Below are 19,929 nucleotides of genomic sequence, written 5' to 3'. Positions count from 1 at the left end.
GTATTTGTCTGAAGAAAATGAAAACAAAAATTGAAAAGATATCTGCACCCCCATATTAACTGAAGCATTATTTACTAAAGCCAAGATAGGGAAACACCCTGTGTTAGGTTGTATATAAGTATATATGTATGTATATGTGTGTACATATACAGGTGTGTGTACATATACATACATGTATGTATATACATTTTGTTAAATGACAGAAAATAACAAATACCCTATAATCTCATTTATATGTAGAATCTAAACAAACAAACAAAAATTAAACTCACAGATACAGATAACCCGTTGGTGGTTGTCAGAGGCGGGAAGTCAAGGTGCACAAAATGATAGAAGGTGGTCATAAGGTAAAAACTTCCATTCATAAAATAAATTCTGGGGAGGTAATGTACAGCATGGTAACTATAGTTAATAATTATGTATGGTTTATTTGAAAGCTACAAAGAATGGTATTTAGAAGTTCTCATCACAAGAAAAAATAATTTGGAACTATGTGTGGTGATGGATGTTTATTAGACTTGTGATCATTGCAATCTATATACATATAGCAAACCCTTACATTGTTCCTCTGAAACTAACATAATGTTATACGCCAATTATATTTCCATAGAAAAGATTTACTTGATTATTAAACAAGCCAACCTTAACTTTAGTTCATTCAGTTCTGCACACCTAATTTAGTACATTATATATTCTCATTCCTAAACTGGTTTTTCAATTCCAGTTTAAGACATTTGCACATTAGCTGACGAGTGAACGCTCTGAGCCAAGCCTTGGCAGAGCTGTCTGCCAAGTAACAATTCCATTTTTGCATGTTAGTTGTGTAATTAGTTAAATATTTGCTTGAATATTGTTCCTATTTCATAAGAATGTGAGAAAATGGGGAAATTTTGCAGATGAGAGATAAATTGAGGCTCACAAAACTCATACAACTGAGAAAAATGTAGAAATCCGGTAAGCTGTTTGTCACAGGTCTATAAATGTTCTGCAAGTCTCTTTATTTATTTATTTATTTATTTATTTATTTTTTTTTTTTTTTAGAATAAAATTTTTATATTTAGAATTAGCCAGCTGGACTCAGTTTAGATGATCCCAATTTTGTTGGCAACGTCCAAAGCATCATAGTCTGGAGCCAGTCGAACATATGCCTTCTTCTCTCCATCAGGCCTAATCAGGGTGTTGACCTTGGCCACATCAATGTCATAGAGCTTCTTCACAGCCTGTTTGATCTGGTGCTTGTTGGCCTTGACATCCACAATGAACACGAGTGTATTGTTGTCTTCTATCTTCTTCATGGCTGACTCAGTAGTCAGGGGGAACTTGATGATAGCATAGTGGTCAAGCTTGTTTCTCCTCGGAGCACTCTTGCGAGGATATTTAGGCTGCCTTCGGAGCCGCAGTGTCTTAGGCCTCCGGAAGGTAGGTGACGTGCGGATCTTCTTTTTTTTGTGGCTGTGGACGCCTTTTAGCACTGCTTTCTTTGCCTTCAAAGCCTTTGCCTTGGCTTCGGCTTTGGGAGGGGCAGGAGCTTCCTTCTTCGCTTTGGGCGCCATCTTCGTGGAAAGCTCAAGTCTCTTTAAAAAGCAAACATTTAGGTGAGTGTGATGAAGTTTGCCTCTCAGAAGGCAAAATGCTTTTGCTTTCCTACAGCTACTAACTAAGCCACTTTTAAGACAAATTTACACAATGGCTGGTGTATTAGCTTCCTAGAGCTTTGTAACAAAGTACCACAAACAACATAAATTTACTCTCTTACCTGTTTCAGAATCCAGAAGTGTGAACTCAAGAGGACAGCAAGACCTATTCCGTAAGGGCAGAGTCCCTCCTTGCCTCTTTCCTTGCCCCTGGTACCTGCTGGTGCTCCTTGGCTGGAAGCCCTGTGACTCCAATCTCTGCCTCTGCTGTCATCTGGCCTTCCTTTCACATCCTCTTTGAGGAACACCAGTCATTGGATTTAGGGCCTCCCTTTCAACTAATTACATCTGCAAAGATTCTACTTCCAAATAATGTCATCTTCTGAAGTTCCAGGTGGGAAAAAAATTCTAGAACCAAATAGTGCATAAACTAAGCCTGTTTAGGAATGAGGTTTATTTCATCTAAGTTTTAAATGTTTTCATCTGCCCCCAAGATGTTATTTAGTTTCTTAAAATTATATATAAAATACATGTATTTTCTTCCCATCACACCTAACAAATGTTGAATAATTCTTTTTTTAGATGTAGGGAATAATACTAATTATTATCATTATTGTCATTAGCATTATTATATTTTTTAAAGATTTTATTTGTTTTTAGAAAAAGGGGGAGGGAAGGAGAAAGAGAGAGAAACATCGATGTGCGAGAGATTGAGAGAAACAATCGGTGCCTTTCACACACCCTCAACTGGGGACCTGGCCCACAATCCAGGCATGTGCCCTGACCGGGAACTGAGCCGGCAACCTTTTGGCTTGCAGGCCAGCGCTCAGTCCACTGAACCACGCCAGCCAGGGTGTCCTTAGCATTCTTAATGCATCACTACTACGGTAATAGATTATTATATTATTACTACTATCCTTGCCACGGTTGACATTATTATCACCATTGCCATCTGTGGAACTCTTGGGAACACAGTGTAACCAGTGTAACCTGACACTCCCTCAAGCTGGTAGGCAGAAGCAAAGCTGCAGACATGGTAGTCACATGTATTTTACTGCCTTTGCTTAGGTGCACTGTGGCCAAAGGACTGAGAGATGTCAGCGCTCCGTGTGAGCTGCTGAGCCAGGCTGCCTGTGACATCTGCAGAGTCCATGTGCTGACCCGCACAGGCCAGGTGCTGGGCTAATCGATATCTTTCATCTTTAGAGTTGATATTAGCACCCAAGGAAACCAGCATCTGAACTGTGCCCACAAATCCTTCCTTAGCACAAAATGAAGGGCTGTGAGGTGTGTTGATGTTGCTGTCACGTCTACGTCGGTGCTAAATTCAGAGACCGAAAATCAGATGGTTTCACTCTGCCCAGCGACTGCTTCCCTGAGTGTAGCCTGGGCCCCAGGGAAACCTCAGGGGAAATGCAATCCTTAAGATTTTCTAGGACCAGCGTGGCTATGTGGCTGTGCCCACACTGAACTACATCTATAAAGGGTGTGAGGCCACACTTGTCTCTGTGGTCTGGTTCATGCTGACACCTTCTTCCTGGTCCTGCCTCCTTCTCAGTCCTGCTTATTTCCTGGTCCAACCTTCTTTTTGGTCCAACCTCCCACCTGTTGAATAATCCTTAAATAAAAGTGAAACAATATTTAACTTCCCAACTTCCAATAAACAGCTGAATGGGCAGCAAAATTATTAGGTTGAGACCCTCACATGTCTTACACTAGTCGTTGGAAGAACCAATGGGCCTTGGAGGCTGAACATATATATGGAAGAAGGGGAAAGAAGGAAGAAGACTTAGAATGACAGGTAGTTTTGCCTTGACTGTATAGACTTGTAACTTTTCTGATGAAGAGTGTAACATTCCAACCTAACCTAAGTGCTCATTTATGTTACCTCCTTAAAAGATAGTATATGTTCCATACTTTCAATGTTGAAATATACTTTATTTTCAAACATGTGAAACTACTACTCTGTTAAGATATCTGTAAGGTCTTACACTTCATTTTAGCCTGGAAGCCCTCTGGCAGTACCTCTTTGTCACAGTTGGGTCATGGGCCTCTGGGAATTGATGAATGTTATGGAGGATCTCCCCCCAAAATGCAAATTCACTCATATTGTGTTTGCTTTTCTAGGTAATTGATGAACTCTCTGAAATCCATTCATGGATCCCAGGTTAAGTTCTAGCCTCCATTATTTTTTTATTCCTTGGAAACTCAATCTTAACAGACTTCTGCAAGTGAAACATCTATTTGTCCACCAAGCATCCCCCCTCCCTTCTTGTGGTATATTATGCATGCTTTACAGTTTAAAAAGGTGCACATGAAACTGATGAAATCTACAGTGTACTTTATCAGCATCATCGTGAATATTTTCTGATCTTTTAGCTCCTCATTCCAATGATCTACTAGTTGTTGACTAATTTACACCTTATATTTCCCCTTTTGTTATACTATATTTGCCATCGAATCAAAATGAAGATCTGGCTGTTTTAGTTGCACAATGCGATGATGAAAATATTCAGTTTCATTTCCCTTGTAAACAAGAGTTTCTCTGTGTCTTTCTGAGACTTCTGAATTAATTAGGTTTGTCCTCTCACTGAGTTCCGATTCCAGGCTGCCGCTTCCTCCTACACACTCCTCTTCAATCTTTCTTTTTATCCTTCAGGAGGAAGCAGTACTTTAAACTTCACCTTCTCTTCATTGCCCCTGTTTTAGGGATATTTTTATATATTTGAAATTTTTGCAGGGTTGCTTATAATTACTTACTTAGATTTCTGCCTTTTCGATATTTTATCCATTTCCTTACCTAATATTCTTTCTTGGTTTCAGCATGCCAAGCAGATATTTCAACCTGTTTTGGCTGTCTTCTTCAAGCCCATGGACTGCATCTTTAACCAAGTGCCTCCCAGAGATATTTGTATTTTTGTTTATTGGTTTATTCAATTATTTAATCTTAACATTCCAGTTTTTTGTTTGTTTGTCCTCCAGAATTTTAATGAAACCCCCAGATTTTGACTTTGATATCTTCTGGAGTTTCAAGTTTTCTTCACTAAATTCAGTATGGGTATCTTGAAAGGAGTGAAGTTATTGTCCAGATTATTTGCCATATTATTGGCTAGACTTTCTCTCTGGACCAAATTAACTATTTGCATGCAGCATGACTTTAATTAGGAGGAATGTTGAGAACCAGTATACTTCTTGAACTGCTCTACAGTCCATTTGTCAACATGAAATGTCTTTATTGTAAGCAATGTTTTCATGGGATTACTTTATCCCTGTAGAGACAGAATAATCTGGTTATATTTAAGTTCCTTTTGATATGATTGATTTTCTCTATATGAGTTTCTTCAAGTCCTCATAACACGTGTCAACAAAAAGTTGCTGCCCCCAGTTCAATGCCAACAGGAATACCCAATCCGGGGTGTGATAAAAGAGACCTTATTCAGGTGAACAGTTTACAAGTCAAGGAAATGCAGCTTCTGGCAGAAAACAAAAGTGAGCTCCCCTAAGAAAAGGGGAAGACTGATCATATAGAGAAAGTAAATCCCCCCCCACGTCCCTAACTGGTTTACTTTTATGCAAATGAAGAATCCAAATTTGCATAGTTTGGTCCAAATAGCATTGTTCTGATTTGTTGGAATTGTGTTCCTTGGTTGGTAAAAATTCAAATAAGGATGTAGCTGCACGGCTCAACTGCCCAGTTCCAACTGGGCAGGGCAGGTCTGTCTTACTGGTCAAAAGACATCAACAGAGTCTCTTTATAAGGGTCAGCTCAGATGGCAGGAACACCGTGCCAGGGGCTGGTGGCTCAGTCTGTGACTTTTCTCTGAAACGCAGTGTGCGTGAGAGGCCTCAGTCAGTAAAGGCTGCTAGATTCTGATTACGAATTTGGGCCCAATTAACCAAGAGGAGGCCTTCTTGGCAGATACGTTCCTCCTTGAGGTTCACACATGTTCAGCAGGATTCTAAGTTAGGCTCTTCAATTAAGGCTGAAGCTTTTTGTTTTTTAACTTCTAATTTTTTACGCTACGGAAACTCTTATTCTCTTGCTCCCTGAGACACTGGCATGAGAAAATGGCATTTATTTGTGTAAAAACTCACATGGGTTTAATGGGAGAGGTCAGAGAAGCTGAGGTTGGAAAAGTAGAGTGGAGCCAATAAGTCTAGTACCCACCTGGCATCATACATACTTATTACGATATTATCGACTATATAACCACGCTGTACTTTAATTCCCCGTGGCTATTTTTCAACTACCGATTTATACTTCTTAATCCCTTCACCTTTTTCACCCAGAAACAAAACAGAAACAGACTCATAGAAACAGAGGACAAACTGATTCTTCTTCAAGACACTATCCAAACCGGATTAAATTTTTCTGACTCTCCTGGCTGGATCAGAGCCCCCATTGATCTCTTGCTACCATCCATTTCTACTCCCCTGCAGTTCCATAAATCACAATTATATTCATGTGGATCAGCTGGAACTGACTACAAATGCCTTCTCAGTTCCTGTCTGTGCAGCCCCAATACCGCACCAGGGACGAAAAGCAACGGCGACACTGAGGAAGACCGACCCTTTCATCACTATGGCTTGTAGGCTTACTTGACAATCTAAGCAGGTGCGGGAGATGAACAAGAAGAAAAGGCCAAGCCTGTCTGGTGTGGCTCAGTGGATTGAGCGTCGGCCTGCGAGCCAAGTGTCGCTGGTTCGATTCCCAGTCAGGGCACATGACCAGGTTGCACGTCAGGTTCCCAGTTGGGGGCGTGAGAGGCAACCACACAGTGATGTTTCTCTCCCTTTCTCCTTTCCCCTCTCTCTAAAAATAAATAAATAAATAAACAAATAAATTTTAAAAAAAAAGAAAAGAAAAAGCCAATGCACTCTGTCCAGCTCAGACAGCTGTGTGATTAGCAAAGACCTGAAGTGAAAGAAAAGGCTAAGGGGAAATGAGCTATTTTAGACATTTTGAGTTAGCAGTGTCTGCAGCACATACAGGTAACGATCTCCAGCAGAGAGCTGGAAGGACTGAGTGTGTCTTCTCCACCTGGAGCTCTTTATCTGCAGCTGAGTGTCCACAGGTCGTGTCAAACAGTATGCAAAAGCCTCGCCAGAAGCTTCCTGTCTAAAACACTTATAAGAGTGTGCTGCACCCTCTGTTTTGCTGCTGTGGTTTTTCCAGCTGTGGTTTTTCCAGCATTTTCACCCTTCAGCTTCACTCTGGCTCTTGGTGTCTCCTTCAGGCACTTCTTGTTTTTGATTTTGTTTTAATCCTCACCCAAGGGTATGTTTATTGAGTTTAGAAAGAGAGGAAAGGAGAGAGAGAGAGAAGGGAGAGAAATACCAATGTGAGAAAGAAACACTGATTGGTTGCCTTCCATGTGTGCCCCAACCAGGGATGGAACCGCAACTAAGGTATGTGCCCTGACTGGGAAATCAAACCCGCAACCTTTCTGATGTACGGGACAACACTCTCGCCAACTGAGCCACCTGGCCAGGGCCAGGCACGCCTTGTTTTGTTAGCCAGCGGATTCCCCATCTCTGATTTACAGACACCCTTACTTAATTGTCAGATTTATCACCATCTGTTCCTAAAAATGTTGATAATTAAATTATTCCTGCCTTTCTTACTTCAAAGGAGTTGTGAGAATTAACTGATATAAGTAGATGAAAATTGTTTTTCTGCATGTTTCCCATGCAGACATAATTTTATGAATTTTTTGATACAGGCTGATAATGATCTTTCTGAACTGTGTCTTAAGTTATAAAGCCTTCAGCATAATATTGAATTATTGTGTTTGTGTGCAACACTATATAAAGTGGTGTGACTATATCTTTTATTTGTATTTATTTATACTCTGCTTCAATAATTCCAAAATGGCTCTGTGAAGGCAAGAATTCAGGGTACCAAGGCCAACATGAATCCTTTAAAGTTATGCTGAAAGTCAACAAAGAATGTGAGTAAAGAAGATATAATTATCAGCCCTGAGGCAAAAACAGAATTGAAATTTGCTGGGGAAAGTCCTTCTGAGAGGGCAGAGTGTACCATACCATCATGCTTCTGGTGTCCCCTCTTCCAGAACTCCTTCCCTGGTCATTGCGAAGTGGGTTGGACAGGCCTCCTCTCCAAGCTTCCAGTACTGAGTGTCCATGTCTCTCCAGCACCTGTACTGTGACCCCTTGTTGGCCAAACGTGCTCTGGCCCTTGCCTAGTTCTCTGATAAAATTTACTCCTTTCCCCACATATTATATATTTTCCAGTTGTCACTTTAATAGGCAACCTATTGGTTTTATGCAGTGTGATAAGTTCAGAGACTCTGAGAACTAGAAAGGAATTTCGGGGTTTTCAGGTATTTATATCATATGTATAATGTACAATATATAGCACCAATATATAGCACATACAGCATATGTGTGTATAGTACAGTATACACACATATATGTATATATGTATACTGTAATTGGAGGTCATTATACATTGTTATGTATAATGGGTGCTATATAGTGTGTGTGTGTGTATATAAATATACACACAGGTAGCCATACACACACACACACACACACACACATAGCTGTATAATATTGCAGGTTGCAAAAATATAATACTTTAGCTGTATTATATATATACACCATATATATATATTACTATATACCATATATACACATTATGTATCTATGCTATGTATCATATATGTGCATTATGCATTCATAATATATCATATATAAACATTATATATACACACACTTTACTGCAGTGTGTATATATATCACTATATATACACACACTATATATATTTATACACACCTTACTACAGTGTGTATATCACTATATACTCACACTATGTATAATTACACACACACATTACTATAGTGTGTATATATATATTGCCCACTACCCTGGCTGGTTTGGCTCAGTGGATTGAGCGTCGGCCTGCGAGCTAAGTGTCGCTGGTTCGATCTTCCAGTCAGGGCACATCAGAGAAGGAAAACTCTGACTCCAAAAAACCTCCGCTGCCTTGCGGCATACCTCTTCAGGGGAAAGGCTAAGGGAGTAAACCCCGACAGAAAATCCGGAGCCGGAGTCCCTAAGGCGGTTTGACGTTGTAGTCAACACCGGCAACTCCTGCGGCGCACCTGAAGCCAAGCTGTATTGACTCCGTCTTTCCCTTGGACCCTTCAGCTGCGAAGAGAGGGGGGGGTCTGCTGCATGGGCAACAGCAGACCCTCCATATCACCCTGCCCAGGCTCTGTAGCTTCAGCTTCACTGGAGAGGACACTCCAGCGTCATCACAAGATGTCGATTCAACACGGGAGGAGACAGATACCGTGTCACTCCCGAGTCGGACTGCACAGCCATTCTCGGCAGTGCAGATAGACTCTTAAGAAGCTACACCATCGTCTCTCGAGACGGACGGCTGCCGACGATATATTGCCCACTATAGTAATGTATGATGACCTCCAATGTAGATGAAATGCAAGCATGTCTGCTTTGTCTTACATACATATAGGCACTGAGATAATAACTGAAGAGTAAGCATCACGTAGTATACTGGGGTGCCTTGACAAATGGATCACGACTGATTGTGAGGGAAATCTTAATCATCGACCATAACCACAACCACAGTTTTCATGTAGGACGAGTGTGGCTACCCTCGGGCGATGACTTGGACTTTAACTGCCCCGACCCCCAGCCTCTACTGTCATCTTAATATTTCAAGGAAATTCACAAGTCACTATTAGACATTCTTTTTCTAAAGATTCCCTAGATAATTCCTATCAGCACACAATTTTTTTCCTCCCGTCTTTCAAAAATGTCTTGCTTGACTCACCCCCCCTTTAATCACTGCTCTATTTTTGTCCTCTGTAGAGTGAAAACCCGTACTTGTCTCCAGTTCTCTCCTACCGTTCTCACTTCAACCTACTACAATCAGGTGTACCCAGCTCACTCCTACACCTGTCACCTCGAGTCACCAATAAGTTCCACCTTTGTAAAGCCACTCATCACCTCTCAGTCCTCATTTTACCTACTTTACCAGCAGCACTTGTCATAGTTGGTCATTTTCTCCTCTTTTGCATTTCCTAGCCTGCAGGACATTATTCTCGCCCATATTTCTGCCTGTTCTTCCCCATCTCTCTCACCTGTACACGTCCCCCTATCACAATCCTTGGTCCTCTTGTCTTTCCTGTCTATACTCACTCATTCACTTGGTGATCCTTGATGAGTTATAGAGCTTATACACCATCTGGTGACTTCCAGATTTATATCTCCAGCCTGGACCTCTCCCCCTAATTCCAGACTTGTATATCCAACTGTCCGATTGACATCACCATTGAGATCAGTAATACACACTACAATCTTCACAAGTCTGAAACTGATCTCTTGATAGCTACCCTCCCCAAAGAGCCTTCCAGCAGTCCTCCACATCTCAGTTAATGCCAGTTGCATTCTACTACTTGCTCAGGTAAAACACCAAAATAAAGTCCTAACCAGTGTAGCTCAGTTGGTTGGGCACTGTCCCACAAAGCAAAAAGTCACCAGTTCAATTCCCAGTCAGGGCACATGCCTGGGTTGCATGTTTAGTCCCTGGACGGGGCATGTACAAGAGGCAGCCAACTGATGTTTCTCCCCATCTTTTTCCCCTCCCTTCCCCTCTCTAAAAATAAATAAATAAAATCTTTAAAAAAAAAGTGTTGGGCTCATTTGACTTCAACTCCCCCCCCCCCCAAGCTATTAGTAAACCCCATCTGTTAGTAAACCCTATCAGTTCCACCTTCAAGAGCATCGGGCTACTTTTTTGCCAATCTAATTGTCACCATTGTCCAGACCACCACCATCTCTTGCCCAGATGATGGCAGTGACCTCCTAGGTGTTTTCCACAAGTCTGGCCTTGCCTTGTGCATAATTTTCCTATTAAAATGTAAGTAAGACCACGTCACTCCTCCCCTGAAAATCCTCCAATGATTTCCCATCATGTTCAGAGTAAAAGTCAAAGTTCTTTGTCACAGCCACAAAGCTGTACATGATCAGGCAACCTGTTACTTCCAATACCTGCGCTCCAGCTAATCTATCCTTTGTTTTCTCTGTCCCAGCTGCACTGGCCTCCTTACTGTCCCCTGAAACACCAACATGAATTCTACCAAAGAGCAAGCTTTGGTTGGTACCTGCTCTGCCCTCTACCTGCGGTGCTCCTCCCGACACATCTGTGTGACAAGCTCCTCACTGCCTTCCATCTGTATTCAGAAGTCACCTTCCAGGGAAGCCTTCCCTGGGCATTCTGTTTGACAGTTCAGTCTTCTACATTATCCCTCCTCATTATTTTTATTGCTTAGCACTATCCTTTTTTAACCTGCTTTAAATATTGTTATCATTTTGATTGTCTTTTTCACTGTATGCTACATTCAGTTTTAGTTTTGTTCACTATTGTACTCCTAGTGACTAGTACAACATCTCACACATGCTAGGCACTCAGAAATATCTGTTGAACAATTAAAGCAACAGGGCAGGCCACAGACACACCCAGGCAGCAGTACCCGGGTCAGAAGGGCAAGGCAATGGGCACCTAGTGGCTGGACCACCCACTCCTTCTGGCCATGTGGCACACCAGGCACCAACAATCCCATCCCAACTCCAAGTTGCCAGCCGAAACCATCCAGCATACAGTCTACACAGAAAACACTTTTCCAAAATTGGGAGAGGGATATAATCTAACACACAGGGAAAGCAAACAGTACCGGGAGACAGAAGAATACGCCTCGAAAGAAGGAATAAGACAAAAGACCCATAGAAAGAATTCTGGCTGATAAAGAATTCAAAGAGGTAATCTTAAGGATGCTCAACAAACTTGAGAGTAGCATAGAGATCTGACACTCACATTATAGAAATTCCAAAAGGAGAAAAGAGAGAGAAAAGGCAAAAAGTATATTTGAAGAAATAATAGCTAAAAACTTTCCTAATTGAGGAAAGATATAAACACCCAGATCACAGAAGCATAGAGTTCCAAACAAGAAGCACCCAAGAAGGCTCACACCAAGACATATTTTAATTAAAATGGCAAAAGTTAAGGATAAAGAGATAATCCTGAAGGAAGCAAGAAGGAAACAAGTCACATACAAGGAAAACCCTATAAGGCTATCAGCTGATTTCTCAGCAGCAACTTTAGAGGCCAGAAGGTAGTGACAGGAAACATTTCAGGTGCTGAGCCTACAACCTAGGAACCTAGGAATCTGCAATCTGGAATACTATACCTATTTAGGTTATCATTCAAACTGAGGGAGAGATAAAGAATTTCCCAGACAAAAAAAAACTAAAGCAGCTCCCCACCACTAAACAAGCTTTACAATAAAAGTAAAAAAATAAAAATCCAAAGTCAGCATGAACCCAGGTTGTGGATTCAAGCCCTGGTTGGGGCTCCTACAGGAGGCAACCAATCAATGATTCTTTCTCACATTGATGTTTCTCTGTCTCACTCCCTCCTCTCTCTCCAAAAGCATTGAAACAAATGTCCTCGGGTGACATACCACTGGTTCTAGATTTGGTTATACTTAAGGAGTCAAGTTAAATTATAATTAGTTGCTTTATGTTTTGCCTAGAAAATTGTCAAAATTGTATCATTAAGATATTAGTGCTATAGCTCTGAAACTATATGTATATCTCCGAAATCATAACATGATCTCTTATTTTCTTCTTCAAAAAAGTTAAACATGATTAGAATGCTTAGCAGGCCAGAAAGCAATATTTTTTATGAAGCTAATCTTTTCTTTCAGTTTTAGATTCACTTAATAAAATGACATTATAAGTCATTTAAATTTTATATAGATTATTTTTATAAAATATTTCAAAAACATAATCATTTCATTGTTACAGTGTTACTCATGGATTAGTTATGATCTACTTACAGAAGCTTTATATTTCTATTTCCCTTTGAAATATTTAAAGTGTTCAAAAAACTTACCAAAGAGCATGGGAAATCAGAGGACATGATAACAGATCTCAATGACATAAACATTCTTGAAGAGTTTTGAAATATTTTTATTATTTTGAAAATAATTTTCAAAATCCAATTTAATTAAAAAATGATTTTGTAAAATGTATGCAATAGAAATACAAGGGAATCTCTTTAGAAATTGAATCCTAAACATTTGTTCAGAAGTAGATATCTCTACAGCAATAAATTTCTCATCTTCATATTGTTTACTACATCCAGGTGAGAAGTGTGAATCTGCCTTTTTTTTTTTTTTTCTTTTGCACATTCATTTTGAAAATTGAAATTCGTTCAGTACAGAAAACAATTTAATTTTCATTAAGGCTCTTTAAGACTGTACATCTGCAAAAATATCAAGTGATTCAGAGCTCCAGCTACTTCAAAAGAATGATTTTGTTTTGAAACATGAAAAAAAGAGCATCCAGTGCTATTAATCATTTTCTTAATCCTTCCTGTTTCACTGCTGGTGATTCCTAAAATATAATCCTAAAAACTCCTACTTTAACATTGGGATTACTACTATGAAAGCTGTCTTTACATATTAACATTGATTCAATTAGGAGCCAAGAGCTTAGAAATATTTAACTTTTTGCAATGTCTGCAAAAAAAAAAAAAGTTTTCTTATGGTGTCTGGGCCTGCCATACATTCGCAAAATATTACAAAGGAGTATCTGAAAGATATGAATGATTCTACCAGTGAGAATGAAGAGCAATGGTCTAGTGAAAGAGTAATTTACAGATTGATGCATAGAGTATGATGTCATTTATATGAAAAAATTCAGAATATAAAATTATACCTTCTATCATGTACACATTAAATGGTGATGGTGATTGTAGGAAGTGCACAGGGAGTATTTTCTAGAAGGGTGCTGGATTTTACTTTGTATTCTTTGATTGTATGACCTTGAGATTACATAGGGGCACTATGGAGTAAAGAGATTTAGAGAAAGAGTTTTTACATGATTATAGAAAAAAGACAAAACAGATCAGAAGTTCAGCTTAAAACAAATTTTTGAAAGTAGGTCTAATGAATTAGTTTGGAAAGCTAGTGGGGTGTAAATGTGCTTTACAGAGCACTTTGAATTAGTCATGTAAATTATATCTTTTAACTTACAACAAGAGAATGCTATTTCCTCTTTACAGATGGGTAAACTAAGACTCAGGACGGTGTCTGTCAGATATCATATAAATATTAAGGGAATTTGAACTTTAACTCAGCTCTTACTCCAAAATCCATTCTCTTTCCACTGAGTCATATTGCTCCAGTAATTTCATCAATTTTCTTGTGACGACCTACTAAAAATCTTTTGTTTTTAAGTCTCATTACTATTTCAACACTATTATTCTATTAAAAACAAGTAATTGTATTATTGTTTGTTTTTTTAGATAAAAAAATTGTATTTAACACATATTCTACATATTTTTGTAGAATGGTTGCAGAATAAGGAAATATTGAAGAAGGAAACAAAAACTGTACATGACCATATTATTGAAACAATCACTGTTAACATTGTGATAAACATCCCTTCAGTCTCTTCAAGATCACATTTTAATACTGTTTTATAATCAGTTTTTATGACTTACTCATTCAACAAGTATTTATTTAATGTTGAAATGTGTGATATGACAATATGTTGTGAACGGTTTTCCATCATTAAATATTATCTATGGTCATACTCATTATATCCTCAATTTTTAAGATACATCTCTATCCTTTACTTATTTAATGAAGGATACAAGCTGATTTTTTTTTAATTTAATGAGAAATTCCAAAGAAATCAAATTACTATTTTACTAATAGAGTCTCTGAGTTTTCTGTTGAACCATCAGACATAACATTTTGTAATTTATCTGCTTTGAAGCCATTTCTTAGGGGTTGGCAAACTATGGCCCATAGGCCATATCTGACCAACTGTCTGTTTGTGCTGTAGAATTTATAGATAATTAGCCACACTCATTTGGTGACTTGTCTTCAGCTGCTTTGGTGGCACAACAGTAGAGGTGCTGGCCCACAGTGATAGTATGGCCCTAAAAGCCTAAAATATTTAATATTGGGCCTTTACAAAAATGTCTGCTGAACCTTGGTACATACTATAATGTTGATTTCTGCTCTGGAGCTTCTCTGGCCCATGTGCTCACTAATCAACATATAGAAATGATTCCCAATTGAATCTCCAGGCCTGGGACATAATGCAAGATGCCTGAATCAGAATCTGTCTATACAGCCTCCCAAAATCTATAAAATTGAAAAAATGGGGGAGGGGGGATATATTTTACCCAGTCTTCAGATTAATAGGAGACAGGGAACAACTTAAACTTCAAATTACCTGTAAGTACAGGAAAACAACACCAAATTCCAGCAGAACTCCTGCTCCTACAAGCCTGTGGGTGCTAAGGGTAGGGCAGTGTAGCTTACACAACTCCATGTAAAATAAAGAAGAGGAGCAAAGGAATTAAACAAAGCACAGATGAAAATTACCCCAGCAATAAAATGGTCAACGCTGTGGGTTAAAACTCACATCTAGGAAGTACTAGATACAGGGAAGAAGCTTGAAGGTGACTGGGATGAGAGGCAGCAGCCTTGAAAACAGCATTTCTTCTGAAAGAGTCAGATGACGATGGAAGGGATGGTGCCCCTTGGCAACACCACAGTGAAGGGAAAGAAGAGAGTTAAAACAAGGAATGTGAGAAGTAGGGCACACCAGCACTTTCACCTCCCACGGTTATCACAGACTCGTGTACTTCTTTTTTTAACTGTACTTTCATATCTTGACTGAATTGGGTATTCATAGTGTCCATAAAATGCCTAGGAAGAGCAAAAAAATTAAACCAGCTCCATACACAGCAACTATAAGAACACAAATACGAAAAACAAAAACAACAATAACAAAAAAACCTTTGAATCATATCAGCTAGTGAAAATTCTTCTCCCCAAAACCACCACCAGAGAGTACACTCTAACACAGAACTCTTCACTGAATTCTATATCAAACAAATTAAAGAAGATAATTTAAGAAAACTCCTTAGAATCATAAATTCAAAGACTAACACTAGATATAGACCAAAATAAAATAAAATAAAAATTTAAAACCCTGCGGAAAATGTAACGAGAATTTATCAAACTTGGGAAAGTAACTGGAGAAAAAGACATAAGCGTCTAAAAACTGGCGGATAACCTATAAGGTACCCAAGGAAGAAGGAACTCAAATAATCTACTGAGAATCATTGAGGAAAGTGAGTAAAACAGCACAAGAATGAAAGCTAGACAAAGGCTTTTAGAAGGGGATCGGGGAGGATGTAATGGAAAGGGAGAACAGACACACGCAAAAATTAAACTTACACATACCTGGAAATTTAGAAGAGAAGAAATAAAACAATGAATCAAAACTAGTGTTTAAAATTTTTTAAGTAGCTTTCCAGAAGCGAGAAAACTTAAATACTGAAAGGGCCCATCACATATATAGAGAAAACGACTTATTATAAACTCAGAGATATATCTTGGAAAAATCACTAGATTCTAAAGACAAAATAAAAAGTCTTAGAACCTCCAAACATAAAGATAAAATTATATATAAAATAGGTAAGAAAATTAAACTGGCATTAGACTCCTCAAGAGCAACATACAAACCTTTTTTAAAAAGCTTCAAAAATATAAATAACTTTATGCCCGAATAAATCCAACCCTCTTTATGGAAAGACGACAAAATCTAGCACTCAACAATAAATTATTCACAATGTTCAAAATCCAATTAAAAATTGCTATACATGCAAAGAAGGAAGGATTACTGTTCCACAGACAAGAAAAATTGGTCCAATTGCATCAGACCCAGAAATAGTGTGGAATTATCAGACAAATCCTTTAAAACACCTTTTACAAATATGCTCAGGATGTAAGGAAAAATGTGGACCTAAAGAGGTGAGAAATGGAAGCTATAGAAAGAAAAAGCCAAATGGAAATTCCAGATCTGAAAAAGATCATGTATCTGAAATGAAAATATTCACTGGATGGGATTACAGGATTACATTGCAAAAGAAAATACCATGTATCTGTAGATATAGTAATGGAAATAAACCCTGGCTGGTTTGGCTCAGTGGATTGAGCGTCCGCCTGCGAGCTAAGTGTCGCTGGTTCGATCTTCCAGTCAGGGCACATCAGAGAAGGAAAACTCTGACTCCAAAAAACCTCCGCTGCCTTGCGGCATACCTCTTCAGGGGAAAGGCTAAGGGAGTAAACCCCGACAGAAAATCCGGAGCCGGAGTCCCTAAGGCGGTTTGACGTTGTAGTCAACACCGGCAACTCCTGCGGCGCACCTGAAGCCAAGCTGTATTGACTCCGTCTTTCCCTTGGACCCTTCAGCTGCGAAGAGAGGGGGGGTCTGCTGCATGGGCAACAGCAGACCCTCCATATCACCCTGCCCAGGCTCTGTAGCTTCAGCTTCACTGGAGAGGACACTCCAGCGTCATCGCAAGATGTCGATTCAACACGGGAGGAGACAGATACCGTGTCACTCCCGAGTCGGACTGCACAGCCATTCTCAGCGGTGCAGATAGACTCTTAAGAAGCTACACCATCGTCTCTCGAGAAGGACGGCTGCCGACGACGAGTAATGGAAATACTTTCAAATGGAAAAAGATGGGGAAAATTAAAACTTTAGTGATCTATGGGACAATATTAAGTAGTTTAATATACATGTAATTTAAATCTCAGAAAAGTGGGAGCAAAAACATATTTGAAGAAATAATATCCAAAATGTTTTCTAATTTGATGAAACTAAAAACATTCCTATCCATAAAGCTCAATAAATCTTAATCAGAATTAAAACACAGTAAACAATACCAAGTTTTGTCATCATAAAACTGGTAAAAAGTGATAAACTTTAAAAAATATTTGGAAAACAAAACACAATAGCAGTGGACCAAAGATAAGAATCTTCTAAGATTATCATCAGAAACAATGGAGACGGAAGACAATAGAATGACATCTTTATTTTGCTAAAAGAAAAATCTTTCAACCTAGAAATCTATATCCAGCAAAAGATACTTTTCAAAATAAGACTCTTGAGCCAAAGAAATGCTAACAGAATTTTTTTGACAGCCAGACTTGTACTGAACAAGTATTTATGGAAGTTTGTTATACTTAAAAAAAAATTGTACCAGGAAAACATGCTATACCACAGAAGAAGAACAAGGAGAAAGAGAAGTGAAGGGGCAGAGGAAGGGAGAGAAAGAAAAGAAAAAGGAGGAGAAGGAGAGGGAGGGAGGAAAAGTAGGAGCAAGACCAAACAAGTAGTGGAAGAAGCAGAACAAGCAGAAGTGGAAAGAGCCTCCTGTTTTTGCAAATAAACGGGTCTCGTGCATATGTCTGTGGATTTTTCTATAGCTGTTTTCACACTACAAGAGCAGAGTTGAGAAGCTAGGACAAATACCAGTGTACTACCTGGCTGTTTATAGAAAATGTTTGCTGACCCCCTAGTCTACATATTTCAATAAGATGACAGTGAACATCAGACTGGATATAAAAGCAAGATCTAACCATATTCTATCACCAAGAAATGCTTAAAGTAGAGGCATAATTAGAAAGAGGAAGATGATATACCATGCAACCGCTCACTGTTAAAGAGTTGAAGTTGCTATATTAATATTAAAGTAGAACTTGCATAGGTAAAACTAAGAGGAATAAAGAGAGGTATTTCCTAAAGATAAAAGTATCAATTCAGTTATAAGATATAACTATTTCAATTGTGGATGAATAACAATTGAATAACAGGATATCAAAATAACACAAAGTAAAACCTCTCAGAACAGAGAGAACAAGAAAACTCTGTTACTATAGCTAGAGAATAAAGAAGGTTTGAACATTATCAATTAACCTGACCTAAATGACATCTAAGGAATACTCTTCTTTCAAGTACACTGGATATTCAACAGGATAGACCACATGCTGGGTCATAAAATAAGTCTCAATAAACTGAACGAGGATTTAAATCAAACAGAATATGTTCTCTGACCAAAATGGAAGTAAATTAGAAATCAAAAGCAGAAAGATGTCTGAAAGTTCCAAACATTTGAAAATTAAACAACACATTTCTAAATATATATTTTACTGAATGAAAACTAAAATAGATAACATCAACATATCTGGATTCCAGCTAATATAATATTTAGAGAGAAATTTATACCTTTAAGTGCTCATATTAGAAAAGAAGAAAGTTCTAAAATCATTCACCCAATGTTTCATCTTCGCTAACCAGAAAAAAACAGCAAATTAAATCCAGAGTGAATTTTAAAAGGAAATCGTTCCAATAATAGCAGAAATCAATGAAACAGAAAAGGCAAACAATAGAGAAAATCAATGAAACCCAAATTGTTTTTTAAAGATTAACAAAGCCTATCAATCTTTAGCTAAATGGGTCAGGAGAGAAAATACAAATTACCAATATCGGGAAGCTACCTAAATCTTCAAACATAGGAGGCTGGTGGAATAAAGTATGGTTTAGTCACATTATGGAGACCCATGATGTTGGAATAAAAAAAGAGGGCGATGTCTAAGAAGTGATATGCAGGATACACTAAGTAAAAAGTAAAGCCCCAAACAGTACATAGAATATGCTACTCTTTGTATAAGGGAAGATGAAATAGGAAAACATACATAGTTCTGCTTATTTTATAAAAAGAAATAGGGGGGACTTTACAACTGATACCAAAGAAATACAAAGTATATGAGAGGCTTCCATGAACAAATATAGGCCAACAAACTAGATAACCTAGAAGAAATGAATAAATTCCTAGAAACGTACAACCTACTCGAAATATATAAAGACTAAATCATGAAGAAATAGAAAATCTAAACATACCAATAAGGGGTACATAGATGGAATCAGTAATCAAAAACCACCCAAGAAGCAAATGCACAGGACCAGATGGTTTCATAGGTGAATTCCACCAAATATTTAAAGAAGAATTAATGCCATCCCTAGAAAACTCTTTCATAAAATAGAAGAGGCAGTAATGCTTCCAAGTTCATTTTTATGAGGCCAGCATTACCCTAATACCAAAGTCAGATAAACACTACAAAAAAAGAAAATTACAGACCAATATTCTTGAAGGCTATATATGCAAAGATTCTTAATATATATCATCAAAATGAAGTTAACAGCACATTAAAAGAATCACTCACCACGAACAAGTGGGATTTATTTCTGGGATGCAAGGATGATTTGACATATGCAAATCAATAAAGTTGATACACCATATTAATAGAATAAAGTAAAAATCATGTGATGATCTCAAGAGATGCAGAAAAAGAATTGAGAAAATAC

The 19,929-nt window shown here is 38.4% G+C and overlaps 1 protein-coding gene and 1 long non-coding RNA gene across 3 annotated transcripts in view; both read right to left on the bottom strand.

Moving 5' to 3' along the window:
- Positions 1-19,929, bottom strand: part of LOC149992487 (uncharacterized) — a 31,290-nt gene that overhangs the window by 5,900 nt on the left and 5,461 nt on the right. The window lies entirely within an intron of this gene.
- On the bottom strand, positions 1,044-1,565 carry LOC149992488 (large ribosomal subunit protein uL23). The gene has a single exon (XM_090263273.1). The coding sequence runs from the start codon at positions 1,551-1,553 to the stop codon at positions 1,083-1,085; it is 471 nt and encodes a 156-aa protein (XP_090119399.1). The 5' UTR covers positions 1,554-1,565; the 3' UTR covers positions 1,044-1,082.

This window comes from Furipterus horrens, unplaced genomic scaffold, assembly GCF_987537825.1.
Source record: "Furipterus horrens unplaced genomic scaffold, mFurHor1.1.pri manual_scaffold_15, whole genome shotgun sequence".
NCBI classification, from domain to species: domain Eukaryota; kingdom Metazoa; phylum Chordata; class Mammalia; order Chiroptera; family Furipteridae; genus Furipterus; species Furipterus horrens.
This window is presented reverse-complemented; position numbering and strand designations above follow the sequence as displayed.